This window comes from Erpetoichthys calabaricus, chromosome 6 (genome assembly GCF_900747795.2).
Source record: "Erpetoichthys calabaricus chromosome 6, fErpCal1.3, whole genome shotgun sequence".
Classification (NCBI taxonomy): domain Eukaryota; kingdom Metazoa; phylum Chordata; class Cladistia; order Polypteriformes; family Polypteridae; genus Erpetoichthys; species Erpetoichthys calabaricus.
Genome location: NC_041399.2, coordinates 33365004 through 33381145, shown reverse-complemented (window position 1 = coordinate 33381145; position 16142 = coordinate 33365004). Strand labels below are relative to the sequence as shown.

At 41.6% G+C, this 16142-nt stretch overlaps 1 protein-coding gene across 1 annotated transcript in view; it reads left to right on the top strand.

The window, feature by feature from the left end:
* Positions 1-8716, top strand: part of klhl14 (kelch-like family member 14) — a 116497-nt gene extending 107781 nt beyond the window's left edge. Inside the window, exon 9 of the mRNA XM_028804445.2 lies at positions 7449-8716. Coding sequence (XP_028660278.1) covers positions 7449-7589 — 141 coding nt within the window. The 3' untranslated portion in view covers positions 7590-8716. The remainder of the gene's footprint in view (positions 1-7448) is intronic.
* The last annotated feature ends 7426 nt before the right edge of the window (positions 8717-16142 follow it).

Below are 16142 nucleotides of genomic sequence, written 5' to 3'. Positions count from 1 at the left end.
AGGCCGAATAGGCAGGACCACCAGGGTCAGTCGAGAAGTGACCTCAGTGGGCTTCATCCTCTCGACTGTGGGTGAAAGAAGAGAAGCTGTTCATGACTGCAGTCCCCCACATGCTGGCATCTGTGTGGTCACCTCAAAAGTGCCATGGAGATGCTCCTGATTCACTTGCATGTGACACGATATATAGCACCAAATAACTCATCCAGAGTACTGTGTACAGTTTTGATCTCCATATTACAAAAAACGATGTAGCAGCATTAGAGAGAGTCTGGAGGAGAGCGACTCTGGGACTGTGAGGTGTGAGCTATGAGGAGTGTGGCAAGTCCCAGCCGGGATGCCCAGAAGGACCGGAGGAGGGATTACAACTCCTCCAGACCACAAGGGGGTGACTGCCCTGGTGGCTTTGGGGACCATGGGAACAGAGCTTAGAAGCTCAACCCTATAACGGCCCGTGGTCACCACCAGGGGGCGCCCAAATGCCTGAGGAGCCCTGGCCCTCAGCACTTCCGCCATACCCAGAAGTGCTGGGGGGGAAGAAGACCAGGGAAACCCGGAGTGCTTCCGGGTGCACAGCCGGCACTTCTGCCACAACAGAAAGTGCTGGCAGGCGCTCATTGGGAGGCACCTGGAGCACGTCTGGGTGGAGATAAAAGGGGCCGCCTCCCTTCATTCGATGGCTGGAGTCGGGAGAAGAGGAGTGGAGGCGGACCTGAGGAAAGGCATTGATAGTAAGAGGCCTGGACTTTGGGGGGAGAAAGTGGGTTGTGTGCTGTGTGTCACTTGTAAATATGAATAAACGTGTGTTGGGTTTTGTACCTATGGTGTCCGCCTGTCTGTATCCGGGCTGCTTCCCACAGGAGAGATTGAAGGAGTTGAACCTTTTCAATTAAAGAAACAGAGACTGAGAGGTGATATGACTATAGTCTTTAAAATTATGAAGGGAATTAATACAGTAGATGCCAGCTGTTACTTTAAAATAAATTCTTCAACAAGAGGACACGGGGACACAGTTGGAAACTTATTAAGGGCAGATTTCACACAAAAACTTCCCCACACAAAGAGCCACAGACAGATGGAAAGAATTACCAAGTAGTGTGGTAGACACTTAAAAGTCTTAAGGACCTTCAAAAACTCGACTTGATGTTATTCTGGACAATCTAGGTGAACAGGGTGGATGAGCTTGTTGACATTTGTCTCTTTGTCACAATTGTTCTAATGTTCTTCTAATGATCAAACAAACAGGCGGGTTAGGTTGTCTGGTGGCATACCACACAAGTGTGGCACCTGTCTTACACCTGATGCTGCCAGGGTAGGCTCAGACACCCTGTAAACGTGCTATGGAGTAAGCAAGCTTAGAAGATTGGTATATCATTCTAAACAAGTTTCTAATTTAATATGGCATGGTAGTGGATAGCACTGCTGCCTCACCATTGTGGTGTCCTGGATTCAAATCAACTGCCTGTGTAGATTTTGTAAATTCTGTACGGGTTTTCTCTGGTTATTCTGGTTTTCCTCTCACATTCTAAAAACACATCTAATAGGCTCTTTGGAAACTCTAAACTGACCACAGGTATGTGAGTTTGCCCCTCAAGCAGACTGTAGCTTCACCCATGGTTGGATTCTGCCCTGCGCTTTTCTGCTTGTAACATTTGAGCCACTGATGCCCCAGAATCACAAAAAACAAGGTTTCTGTTACTCCCACACCAGCCACATAATCTTGTTTACAGGTAGCTTGATTTTACTCTTCTCTAGTTACACTTCCATTACTTCGTGTAGGGCTCCCTATTTCCAAAGAAGAACAGGTATTATTTAATCTTGCTTATACTCACTTAGAAGCACTCCTCTTTTCCAGCCTCCTCTTTTTTTAATTTTGTTTAATATACAAACGGCCTGCTGAATCTACTGTAGGTGTAAAACCAGTGGCTTTTGGTCCCTTGCTAAACCCTGCATTTTTCTTTCTCAGAACTGTCAAATTGCTTCTATAAGTTTCCATTTTCACTTACCACCTTAGTATAGACAACTGTCTTCCCAAGAGGCCACAGAGCTCATTGCAAGCTTATCCTTTATCGTCTCACATTAAGGTAGAAAATCCCCTTTGTATCTCATTGCAAAGCTATGGTGCCCTCTTCAGGTTACATGTGGCACTGCATTTTTTTATACTGAGAATTGCAAACAGGAGCCAGGCTGGGCAGCAGTGGCTAAAAGACAAAATCTCTGGAATAGAAAAATCCAGTATGTGTTATGTACATTTTATATGAACAATTTCACTTCATCCCACCATAAGGAAGCTAAAGCAAAATTGGTCTTTGCATGGAAATTGAAGCAGTAGACCTTAAATACTTGAGTCTGACATGAAAGGCTGTATTTTATTCAAGACAAAAAAGACCATTTAAAAGCGTACACTGACCTGTATGGAAAATATGATCATACCAGTTATGCCATTCTGTGCACTTGCCAGGAACATGACATTAAGCCTGGATTACCCACTTTTAAAAGAAGTGAAATAACATACAGTAGTAGAGAAAAAAATACAGAAGTAGAAAGCTGGAGGTAAGCAGACGTGTTCTTGTGAACTAGCATTTGTTTTTCTGCTCTGACTCTACTCATCTAATATATCAGTCTACAAAATCAGGTCTTTTACTGGCAGCACAGAATGCAAGGCAGGAGCAAACACTGCACAGGACTCCAGTTCATCACAGCAAACTCAGGCACATTCTCATTCACTCAATTATAAGTGCGTCAATTCCAATACAGGATAAAAGTGGGCTGGAGCCAATTCTAGCAGAATCTGGCACAAGGCAGGAACCAACCTTGGATGGCATGCCAGTGCATCACAAAGCAAACACCCACACTGGGCCGGCTTAAACTAAGCCATCATAATACTTGGGAGGAAGACTGGAGTTGCCAACTGAAGTTAAGTAAGCAAGTAATTTCAACAATGTTAGGAGCCTCAGACCAGAATGACTGTAAAATGTGAAAGGTGTCACTATGTCAGGGTTAATATGCATGGATTTATCTGGGTTTAGATAAGTTTAGGTTAAAAAAAAAGATGAATGAATATACGCACTCTTCAGGAAAACACTGGGAACTAAAAACGGGATTCAACTCGTGCAGTACTGCTGATATTATTTATACTGTGTAGATAGATAGATAGATAGATAGATAGATAGATAGATAGATAGATAGATAGATAGATAGATAGATAGATAGATAGATAGATAGATAGATAGATAGGAAGATAGGAAAGGCACTATATAACTATATAATAGATAGATAGATAGATAGATAGATAGATAGATAGATAGATAGATAGATAGATAGATAGATAGATAGATAGATAGATAGATAGATAGATAGATAGATAGATAGATAGGAAAGGCACTATATAACTATATAATAGATAGATAGATAGATAGATAGATAGATAGATAGATAGATAGATAGATAGATAGATAGATAGATAGATAGATAGATAGATAGATAGATAGATAGATAGATCTGCGGTGGGTTGGCACCCTGCCTGGGATTGGTTCTTGCCTTATGCCCTGTGTTGGCTGGGATTGGCTCCAGCAGACCCCCGTGACCCTGTGTTTGGATTCAGCGGGTTGGAAAATGGATAGATAGATAGATAGATAGATAGATAGATAGATAGATAGATAGATAGATAGATAGATAGATAGATAGATAGATAGATAGATAGATAGATAGATAGATAGATAGATAGATAGATAGATAGGAAAGGCACTATATAACTATATGATAGATAGATAGATAGATAGATAGATAGATAGATAGATAGATAGATAGATAGATAGATAGATAGATAGATCTGCGGTGGGTTGGCACCCTGCCTGGGATTGGTTCCTGCCTTATGCCCTGTGTTGGCTGGGATTGGCTCCAGCAGACCCCCGTGACCCTGTGTTTGGATTCAGCGGGTTGGAAAATGCATAGATAGATAGATAGATAGATAGATAGATAGATAGATAGATAGATAGATAGGAAAGGCACTATATAATAGATAGATAGTGTGGACACCAGGTGGCACTGTTGCCCCTTTAAACCTAACAGACAGATACTCAGGACGCAGGGTAAAAGCAATAAGAAGATCTTTTTAATTATTTTCTTCTTATAATCGTGCCCTACAAGCACCACAGCCACAATTAACAGGCAAGTAATACACCAGGCACAATACCAATAACAATTCTCTCTTTTCTCTTCTCCCGACTCTGGCTCCCTGCTGGATGTTTTGCAGTCTTTTATAAAGCAGACGGAAGGTCGATGGAAAACTTCAGTTTTCTTCACCCTGGAAGTACTTATGGGCTTTTGTCCCTGTGACGTGGTAGTACCTTCAGGCTATGGGGAAGACATGACTCCCCAGGTTATCTTACAGCATCCCCTGGCAGCACCCACGGTACCCAGCAGAGCTGCGGTATTAAACTACATGTCCCATGGTGCCCTGTGGGAATACGGGGCACCGCTGTACTGCAGGGAAGCTGCCATCTAATGTCTTGGGGGAAGTAGTGTGTCAAAGAGGCTGCCTTCCCCCATCCTTCCATTCTGTGGGTGTCCCAGCTAGGTTGAGCTGCCGGCCGTCTCTTAAGATAGATAATTCTTTAAGCTTATACAGCGCTTTCCTCGCTGTTCTAAACACTTTACAAAGTTAATAATGACAGTATTCACCTCCTTGGAGATTTTCACATTAATTTGGCTTTTGACTGATGACCAGAGAAATGCTCTTTAATGTGAAAGTTAAAACAGGTCTTTGCAAAGTGGTCTAAATTAATTATAAATATAAAATACAAAATTTTTGATCTTACCACTTTACTTTGACACACCTAATCATCACAGGGCAGCCAATTGGTTTTAGAAGTTACAGAATTAGCTAAACAGAGATCACCTACCTGAGGTTTCAGTTAATTGTAGTCTAAATGCTCCTGTATCTGGATGGCCCCACTTGTGGCGAGTCAGTAAGGTGGTCTACCCTACACAGTGGTAGACAAACGAATACTCTGAACAACTCCATGAAAAGGGGAGTGAAAAGCAGAACTCAGTGGATGGCGACAAGAAGACAGCCATGTCACCGAAAGTCCAGTTAAATCAATCGTCTAGACATTCAAAGAGCATGGTGTAGCTGAAAATCTGCAAATAGATTTTGAACAAATTCTAAAACTGCGGTGGGCTGGCACCCTGCCTGGGGTTTGTTCCTGCCTTGCACCCCCCCTGTGTTGGCTGGGATTGGCTCCAGCAGAGCCCCGTGACCCTGTGTTAGGATGTAGCAGGTTGGAAAATGACTGACTGACAAATTCTAAAACCTTGTTTTCACTTTGTTATTCTGGGATATTGAGATTTGCTTGATGTGGGTACAAAACAAATTTAAATGACTTTCAGCAGAAGGCTGCAACATAGCAAAGTGTGAAAAAACTGAAAGGGTCTGAATACTTTCGAATCCTTGTGGTCCTCCCCAGGCCTGTTTCCTGCCTTCTGCTCAGTGGTGCCAGGATGAGATTTGGTCTTTGGGTCCAGGACTGGAATAACCAGGTTTGAGAATGTTACATGTATGTAATGTGTGTAGTGAAGTATGATGAAGGCTTGTAAAGCTTAAACAGCTAAAACATCTTATTGACAACTTTCTTTTTAATTTTTCAGGGTGCAAACCGTTTAACTGTAACTAATTTTTATATCCAAAAAACCACACTATTTTGTCAATAGAGATGCAAGAGGGCATTCGCCTTATAGCCTAAGGGTGATCAGCCTCGGTCCTGGGGGGGCAGCAGCTTTTTGTTCTAACCCAGTAACTTAATCAGAAAACAATAGTCGCCAATAACAGGTCCTATTTAATGATCATGACTTGTTACTCTTTTAACTCTGCAATGTCAGGTCATTCTTAAATCATAGAGGTTTTTTTTTTTTCCGTTCTTAATGATATCATCCATATGCGGATGATTAATTTTCAGTTCCTTACCTGCTCTTCAGTTTTCTTCTGAGAAGTTTATTAAACAAAATAGTTCAGGATGAATCCACACAGTTGTAAATGGAAACAAGTTCGATGGAGAACTGCTGGCTCCTTTGTCATTTGCATCTTATTGCTAATTAGGAGCCTTTAAAATCACTGAATGCTGCGGTTTAAGACTAAAATGAGGATTAATTAATTAAGGGTTCAAAATCTTAACAAGTGAGACAACACAAAATGAAGCAGAAACATGTCACTTGACCAATAAGTGCTTCATCAGCAATGAATGACTTCTCATGAAGCAATTGGTTTGAAAACCCAAAGCCACTGCGGCCCTCCAGGACCAGCGTTGCTCAGCCCTGATTTAAAGGGTCTGAGCCTTAAATAGCAAATAAATTAAGTGAAGTTAATTAGCGGCAAAAACTGCTCACTAATTAACAAAATAGTTAGAATGAAAACCTGTAACCACTGTGGCCCTCCCGGATCGAAATTGGGTACCCTCACCCAACACCCCTTTCTCTAGTAAAAGAGGGAATTGTGGGCCACAGAAGTTAGCATTGCTGCCTCATGGGTCCAGAGTATTTTATTTTTGACATCCTGTGTGCAGTTTTCATGTCCTCCACATATTCACAGGAGCTTTTCTTCTACATGCCCGTGTCATGCGTGCTGAGTTAATTCCAACTTTCATCATGTCTGTGTGTGTGTGCGAATGCACTGCATCTTGGACTGGCACCTCATCCAGGGTTGGATCAAGTCTTGAACCCGGAGTTGCTGGGTTAGGCTCCACCCCCCCCCCCCCCCCAACCTTCAACTGGATCAAGGAGGTCTGATAATGGATCACCGGATGATCAGCAGTTCGTACTCCATTTGGCAGCTACCGCTGATGTATCAGCCAACCGACAGAAATTGGAGCGATAAACTCCTACTTGCTCAAATGTAAAAAGCTTCTTTTAAAATCTTTAAAGAAACTTTGTAAAGAGTTGCCCTGAAAAATAAATGGAAGTCAATAGCCACTGACCCCCCCCCCCCCGAGTCTGCGGCCCTGTGGGTCCGCATTATCGATGGATTTGCTCCTTGTTATTCCGTCTTTGGTTGTAATCTTGTGTGTGGGGAGTGCGTACAATAAACACAGATGGTTTGAAACCCGAGAGGTTTTTAATTAGACCGCGTGGGCATATTTGTTGAATTCCATCTGTAGGAGTAAGTTAGGAATATTTCAATTTTGCCCATCTTGAAATGCGGGCCGGGGAGTGAAGCATAAGGCTGCTTTATTATTTAAAACACAAAACCTATTATTGAGGTAGAATTACTCAGCAGCCTAAGCCACTTTGTGCTGTAAGTTGCACAACCTTCACATTAATCGCTTGGAGAGAATGCTTAAATACGCCTTTGTAGTGTTAGGCAGAGCCCAGCGATCAGATGATGGAGCTTATGGAGGAACACAGGAGCATTCACTCAGTTTCACAGGCCATTTATTATTCTTTCTTTTCCTTTGCAGGGGGCCTATAAGTCATCTACCATCTGCTACAGTCCGGAAAAAGCAACGTGGACGGAACTGGAAGGAGACGTGGCTGAGCCTTTAGCTGGCCCGGCCTGTGCTACAGTCATTTTACCAGCGTGTGTGCCATTTAACAAATAAAGCAAGTTGGGAGAAGAAAGGAGGAATGGACTGTGCACCGTGTGGTCACATAGTGGTCATGGAGTGATGGGCCACAGGACCATTACACTCGCAAAACCACACAGTACTAGAAAAACAAGCCTTCATTTCATCAATCCAGCAGTATAACTGACGAAATCAAATCATGCTTTGATTGTGTATAAAATATGTCTGGAATCTTATGAGCTGAGGTGAATCAGTGGAAGAGTCCAAGGGAGGCACACCTTCGTTTTTTCTTTAACTACCCTTTTGGCTTATCAACAGCAGTTCACAGAGCCTGATGATTATGGATATTTTAGCACTTACGATAAAAAAATAAATTGTCTGTTGCAAGCTTTAATGAAAAGGTTGAGTTATTCATCATAAGTGACATTTTCATTCATAATGCCATCCATTCACTAATTCTTTAACCCAGCTGAGGATCATGGGGATTCTGCTCCGAACACAAGGCAGCAATAAATCCTGGACAGGACGCCAGCCCATTCCATGGCACACTCACACAAACACACACACACACACACTCAGACTTCTTATATACGTTAAAGGAAGGCAGCATTCTTGTTGACATCTGGAGGTCTTCAGATGGTAATAAGGCCAAGGGAAGTAGGGAAGTGCCACCCATTTTACCTTTTAATCAGTTAAATGCATGGTTCATTTCAAACGTTCCTCTTTTTAGATTTCCATGCAATTCATTTTCATGCCCTGTTACAGTATATGGCATTCATCTTTTATTTAAAGTTGTGAGAATTCTTTTTGTGAATCCCAGCCTGCTCACTTCCTATCTGGAGTTTGCATGACTCCCCTGTACCTTTGTGGGTTGTTCCAAGTGCTTCATCTTTTCCCCCTAAATCCCGTAGATGTGCCAGTTAAATAGCCACTCCAAGCTGGCTCTGTATGACTGCGTATGGCTATATGATCTTGTGGGTCCAAATCCCACTGCTGACACCACTGCATGGCCACAAGCAAGTCACTTCACCTGCCTGAGCTCCCTTTGGAAAAACAAAAAAAATAATGTCATTAATTGTATCTCAAATGGTGTATTTCACCCTTGATAAAGTCAGCCAGTCAGTGTCCAACCTGCTATATCCTAACACAGGGTCACGGGGGTCTGCTGGAACCAATCCCAGGCAGCACAAGGCAGGAACAAATCACGGGCAGGGTGCCAGACAACGCAGGGCACACACACACCAAGCACACACACTAGGGACAATTTAGGATGGCCAATGCACCTAACCTGCATATCTTTGGACTGTGCGAGGAAACCCACGCAGACACAGGGAGACCATGCAAACTCCACGCAGGGAGGACCCAGGAAGCGAACCCAGGTCTCCTAACTGCTAGGCAGCAGTGCCACCATGCCGCCCACCCTTGATAAAGGTGTCAGCCAAATAAGAAGTAACAAAATGTAAACTGAAGATTGTGGTCCAATGAGACAGAATAAAGTTTGTAACCAGTATTCAAGCTAACAATTACCGAAAATAACACTAGACATTTGCTGTAGTTTCCACAACAATGGTGCTGCCGAAAAAAGTAATTTGCTTTTAATACGGTGAAGATATATATAAACAATTATATTCCTTAACCTCTAAAACCCCCCAAATATTTTTAGAGGCCAGGGAATGACTATAAATAATTAAAAACAAAAGACAGATAGATAATGGTTTATGATTGGAGGATTGGCACTGGGCATAGGGATGTTACATTATTATATGTAAAAACGAGTGGTCACGTGCAGAACAGCAATTCCAATTAAGAAATTTTGGTGCACCAACCCGGTTGTTCCCATTTATTCAGAATACACAAACCAAATAAAAGTAGGTGCTCTGCAGCACAAAACTGAAAAAAAATGCTCTCAAAATCAAAAAGGAGCCGTGAGGCTTTGTAAAGGCTTTGTAGGTCAGTCACCAGGTAGGAGCTTCGTCCTGCAGTGTAGTGTGCTCTGTACACATCCAGCAGCATCGGCATTTATATGTGGGGGACTGGAAAGGGCGGAGTCAAACGCACTCACTGGGCTCCTTCTCGGTACTGAGGAGTGAACTGGAGAGGACATGGTCAGCACCAGCGCCCCCTCTCGACCTGGGGTGGTAACACAAACCTCAGAAGATCCAAGTGACGTGCATGCGCGACAATATGCACTTTGTTCCTTCAAGATTTGCAGCTTTTTGCATAAAGAATTAATCAGAAAAAATATAGCTGGTGTTCCAGGACAGTCATCACATTCAACCACTCAGCTTCAGACATCTTAAAGCAGGAATTGTATGAACAAACATGCATGTTTCATGTTCTTTAATGACCATCTAAAACATCTGCGTACCATAAAAGTTTAAATGGCCGATTTCTTCTTTCCTGGCTCTCCATAAATGATGAAGAAAGCATTGTGGTTTGACTTTGAGTGCCTTTTTGTGTAGACGCTACTTTCTGCTGTCAGAAGCTAACGTTAAAGCTGGTTAGATGAAGGGAAATGACAGTCCTGGAACAAAAACAGAATCCTGAGGAAAACAGAACCGCATTGTCTGAATGTGCGGTGCAGCCTGTGAATGTGTAGTCAATTATGTGAAAATAATGGACGCTCCTAACAAAGTGACCGCTCAGATTAAGTGCCATTAACATGACAGGATATAATCACCCAGCATTTGGAGAACAACGGTACGCCCAGCAGGGGCCGTACACTCAGATTTTCCGAGTGAGTCGAAGTGCTTTGGCGTGAGGTGAACTTGTAATTCAATGTCTAATCAGCCAGGTCCTATTGATTTTCTTGTATTATTTCCTATTTATTAATTCCATTCAAGAGACTATTAAAAAAAAAAGAAAGAAACCATTTTAGCATATGCTACAAATGAAAGAAACATCTGACAACTTATGTCTTTGGCATCACCTCTCCCTAACAAGATGAGTAACTTCTTTTTAATGGTGTTCAATTTATCCAGGCACACAATGTGTCTCAGAAGATCATTTAACATTATTAACTTTCTGTATGAAAAAACTCAGGTTATATCGAGACCGTCTTCGGTCAAGTACCACCGCTTCATTTCACTCTCTTTTATGAAATGAAACAAAAAGGTTAAAACAGCCTGGCAGGGTCCTTTGCGAATTGAAACATTTGTATTAAATCGCCCAGAAATCTCGAAAGCTGCTGTCCCTAATTACTGTAATGCCTTTCACAACAGAGGTTCTTTTTCAATGCCGATTGTCTATTCATCCAGTTATTTTTTTTATAATACACGTTTTCAGGAAGCTGGAGTCTCTCTTGATAGTAACGGGTGCAACACGGAACGGAATGAAAGTCCAACATTAACACACAGTGATCCCTTACTTTATATCCACAAGGACATGAACAATGAAAACCAACTGGGAACTGAGCCCATGCCTTCTGAGCAACGAGGCGACAGTGCTACCCATCGTGCCACCATGCAGACCACATGTTTTAAACTAGTTTCATGCTATTTTTTTTTTTTGGTAGAATGATGCAGGTCTGGTTACCTCTCCTGAGTTTCCTCCCCTTCATTTCCTCTGGCAGTACACCTCCATTAATGAACAGGGCCACTTGTAACAACAACCCTAGCACATACGCAGTTGGACTTCAGAACACCTCTACCTCTGGGTGTGCTTGAAAAACATTCCCTCATTTCTCTTATTCATCCATCCTCCTTTTTCATAAAACATCACCCGTTCATGTTATGCTGTGGCGTACATTCTAAGCAACAAAAGCCTAGTCAGATATTTGCTGCCTATGTGTTTTGGTTAGTGTGCTTATTGTAATTCTGTCCAATGTATTTTTGTTCATTTTTCTGTGTATATATCACTATTACAATAGAATGCGTTCATATAGAAGATATGCTTGTGGAACATTTTGGTGTGTGGTATTTATAGCCTAAAGTCAATATAGAACCCATAACTCGAAGCGTTCCGTTCCCCTGTGGTATCCAGCACTTGTCGTGTGCCTTTAGGATGCCTATAAACCAGCACTGAACTTTGAAATATTCAGATGCTGCATTTAATGGATTATGGGCACCGTATAGCTTGACATATTATGGGTCACTGGAAGAGTGGAAAAGTACTTAAGAGGTTGTAATTATTATTTTTTATCTGTAAATGTTCTTTTTTACTCAGCCCCTCCGTATAAACTCCCTACTATAGCCCATCACTGACAGAAAGTGTGAAACGTCAGTTGCTTACCTTGTAAAGGTACTTAATTGTCCTGTGCTTTTTAGTAACCTGACTTAAAATGTATTGTAAATCTTTTTATCTTTCAACACAAAACTAGGCATGAGATGTTTAAAATCTACCAGAAGAACGCTAACCAATGAATGTAAATTTTGTACAGTATTAGAATGTGTAAATGACGCTTGCTTGGTGAGAAAGAAAATTTAAATAAAACTTTATGTAAGAAGCTCACTCTTTCTTCAGTGTATTACTTACGGCAGTCATCTTTACGTAGGTGCCTAAAATGTCAAGAGAAGTGTGAAGGACCCATGAGGCAACTTTTAATAAGTGAAATTTCCTCTCACGTTGTCAATATGTGTGTTCTGTTAATTAGCAACTCTGAATGGGTCCTGTGTGCAAGAAGATGGCTGTGTGTGTGCCCTACAATGGGCTGGCACCCTGGTACTGACACGGGCAAATTTGTTGGTACCCCTCCACGAGAAAAGAAGAAGCCACAATTGTCTCTGAAGTAGCTAGAAACTGACAAAAAGTCATTGGCACCCATCAATTACTTATTCCATATTTAACAGTAGTACTAGGGTGTTGTACCGTGTTAGCCATTATGTATGTAGAGAAAAGCCAAGCAAAATGACACCTTTTATTGGCTAACTAAAAGGATTACAATATGCAAGCTTTCGAGGCAACTCAGGCCCCTTCTTCAGACATAATGTAATCATTACATCTCGCCCGAAGAAGGGGCCTGAGTTGCCTCGAAAGCTTGCATATTGTAATCTTTTTAGTTAGCCGATAAAAGGTGTCATTTTGCTTGGCTTTTCTCTACATCCATATTTAACAAAAATCAGACTTTGATTTAGAGTTTTAATTCAACATAATATTTCAAATAATAACACAAATGAAAATAGCATGGGTGAAAATGATTGGACCTCTAACTTAATATTTTCTTGTACAACCTTTAGAGGCCATCACTGCACATAAGCGATTCCTGGAGCTCACAATGAGACTTCAGTTCTTGTCCACAGGTAGTTTGGCCCACTCTTCCTGCTCTAGCTGTGTCAGCTTTGATGTTTCATGTTTTAGTTCTTCCATAGATGTTTGATAGGATTCAGATTAGACCTCACAGAAGGCCACTTCAGAACAGACCAATGTTTTGTTCTCAGCCATTCTTGGATGCTTTTAATTGTGTGTTTGGTCTCATTATCCTGTTGGAGAATCCATGACCCGTGACTGAGACAGAGCTTTTTGACACTGGGCAGTACCTTTCACTGCAGAACGTCTTTTGATAGTCTTGAGATTTCATTGTTGCCTGCACAGACTCAAGGCACCCCATGTCTGATGCAGCAAAGCAGCCCCAAAACATAACCAGGCCTCCTCCATGTGTCGCAATAGGTATGGTGTTGTTTTCTTCAAAGGATTCATTGTTTTCAACTGTGGACATACAGGTGACGTGACTTGCCAAAAAGTTCCAGTTTTGTCTCATCTGTCCAATGGACATTCTCACAGAAGTGTTGTGGCTTCTCAGTATGCATTTTAGCAAATTCCAGTCTGGCTTTTTTATGTTGTTCTTTCAACAGGAGGGGAGTCCACTGTCATTCAACAAGCAACGGATGGTGTGATCAGACACTGATGGACTTTGACCGTGGAGCTCAGCGTGTATCTCTTTGGAAGTTGTCCTTGGCTTTTTGTCCACCATTCTCACTATCCTACCCATTCTGAGGTCGATTTTCCTCTTGCAGGGATGTCCAGGGAGGTTGGCTACCATCCATGGACCTTAAACTTTTTAATATTTGCAGCTGTTGTCACAGGAACATTAATCTGCTTGGCGATGACCCTATAGCCTTTGCCTTTAACATGATTGTACATAATTTTCTTTTTGATCTCCTCAGACAACCTTCTCCTTTGCTTCCTCTAGTCCATGTTCAGTGCAGAACACACAATGATATCAAACAGCAGAGTGACGACTTTTGTCCATTTAAATAGACTGAATGACAGATCACACAACTGGAGATGTGTGAGATAATAATTAAAGAAAACAGCTAATCCACTCTAATGCAATTATTTATACTCTTTTCTAGGGATACCAACAAACATGTCCAGGCCATTTTAGAATACCTTTGTAGAATAAGCAATACTTGATCTCTTTCATACTTGCTTTGCTTGACTTGATGACAGCTCAAAGACATGCAGGTGTACAGGGGAAAATTGCTTCTCATTTCATTACTTTTAAGGAGGCAGGCAGCACTTTTAAAATGAGCTGTAAGGGTACCAACAAATGTATCCATGACAGTTGGATTGTTATGATCAAGGCCACTGGGTACTCACCAGCAACCCTGAACTGGATAATCAGGTAACAGAACTGAAGTAATACACTATGGCAACATCACAACTCAAAAGCCCTAGGAACAACAGCCAGCTGGGTCACTATGTAGTATGTGTTTTTACGCATTCTCCCCATGTGTGTCTGCCATTTTCTCCAGGGACTCTGGCTGTCCAGTCACATCACACATGCAGCTTGTGTTGACTGGTAATTGTATTTTGGTACTGTCGACCCACGGTAAGCGCCAGCTAGGCAACCATCTAGGGCATTGAAAATTTTAGGAGGTGACAAAATCAAGACAGGAGCATCTTTTATTTAAAAAAATAATGATTAAAAATACTGTGTGCTTACATCTAGAATAAAATTAACTTTTACTACTCAGCGCCCTTATCAGATTAATAATCTTCTCTCTCCCTTCAAAAACTTCCATCGTTTGGAGCTTGCAAAGCCACAGCTGCTTTGTAAGTCATAACAGTTAATATGGTAAAGGTGTAAAGATGGGCCCAGTTCCTCCATCATTTAAAAATAAACTTTAAAAAGTCTCCATCCTGTTCAAGATCTTTTTTCAGTTACATTACCACCTGTTCACAACAAAATGAAAGTTATTTATGGTCCATTCAACACACAATTCTACCCGTTGACCCTGTTGACTTCTGAGCTCAGCTGTAACATAGAGAGGGAATGGCAGATTAGAGGGAAGGAACGCAGCCGAGTGCAGGCTGAAATGGCTGGAAATTGGACGGGCAAGAGCATTTCTGTCATTTCTCATATCTACCTTCAAACACTGGTATACTAGAAGAGAGAAACAATGAGAACTCTTGATACTCCACTGCAGCAGTGCAGCTCAATGCTCAATAAAACGCAACGCTGGCCACGCAATGACCATCTGAATAAAATAAGTTGAGCAAAGATTGTTTTGTTTTGTTCCTGTGATTATTTTGGTAATTGGGCCCAGCTGAATACCCCACTGAATCATTGAAGTGTATAAGCATAGACAACAGAATTAACAAAATACATGATTGGTTCCTGCCTTGTGCCCTGTGTTGGCTGGGATTGGCTCCAGCAGACCCCCGTGACCCTGTGTTTGGATTCAGCGGGTTGGAAAATGGATGGATGGATGGATGAGGTCTATAGTCCTATAAAGATTGTTAAAATGGATTGGCAACTCCTTTAAATAAACGCCAGTTAGCTCAAGAATTTCATCTCAAAGAGTTAGTTAAAGAATTTGCACACCGTAAAGCACAAAAATATTCTTGCCACATCAGTAAAAGGAAAAAATGTACTTGACACTTTACAGACCTAACTGGTGAATCTTCTTCTTCTTCTTCTTCTTTCAGCTGCTCCCATTAGGGGTCGCCACAGTGGATCATCTTGTCTGCATATTGATTTGGCAAAATTTTACACCGGATCCCATTTCTGACTTAACCTTCCCCATTTATCTGGGTTTGGGACCGGCACGAAGAAACACATTGGTTTGTGCATCCCTTGTGGCCGGGTTACAGACCTACCTGGTAAATAATAAGTGATTTTACCGTGTAACTAAAACAAGACTGTAGGGAACAGTGCTACAATAACTGGTATGTGATAGACCAGGGGTAGGCAACGTCGGTCCTGGAGAGCCACAGTATGTGCAGGTTTTTGTTCCAACCCAGTTCCTTAACGAGAACTCAATTATTGCTGATGAAGCACATATTGCTTAAGTGACATTTTGATGCTTCATTTTAGTGGTCTCGCTTGTTAAGGTTCTCCAACCTTAATTGCTTATTTCAATCTTAAACTGCTGCATTCAGTGTTTTAATTGCTCCTTATTAGCAATAAGATGTAAAAGACAAAGCAGCCAGCAGTTCTCCAGCTAGCTTTTTTCCAATTACATCTGTGTGTGTTCATCATGCACGGTTTGATTTAATAAAACACTTAATAGAAAAATGTGACAGACTGAAAATGATCTGTTTTAGGCTTCAAATCATTTGGATGATATCCTTGGAAAGGAAAAAAATCTACGATATAAGAGCCTTACATTGCACAGACTAACAAGCCATAAAATTAAATAAGGTCTG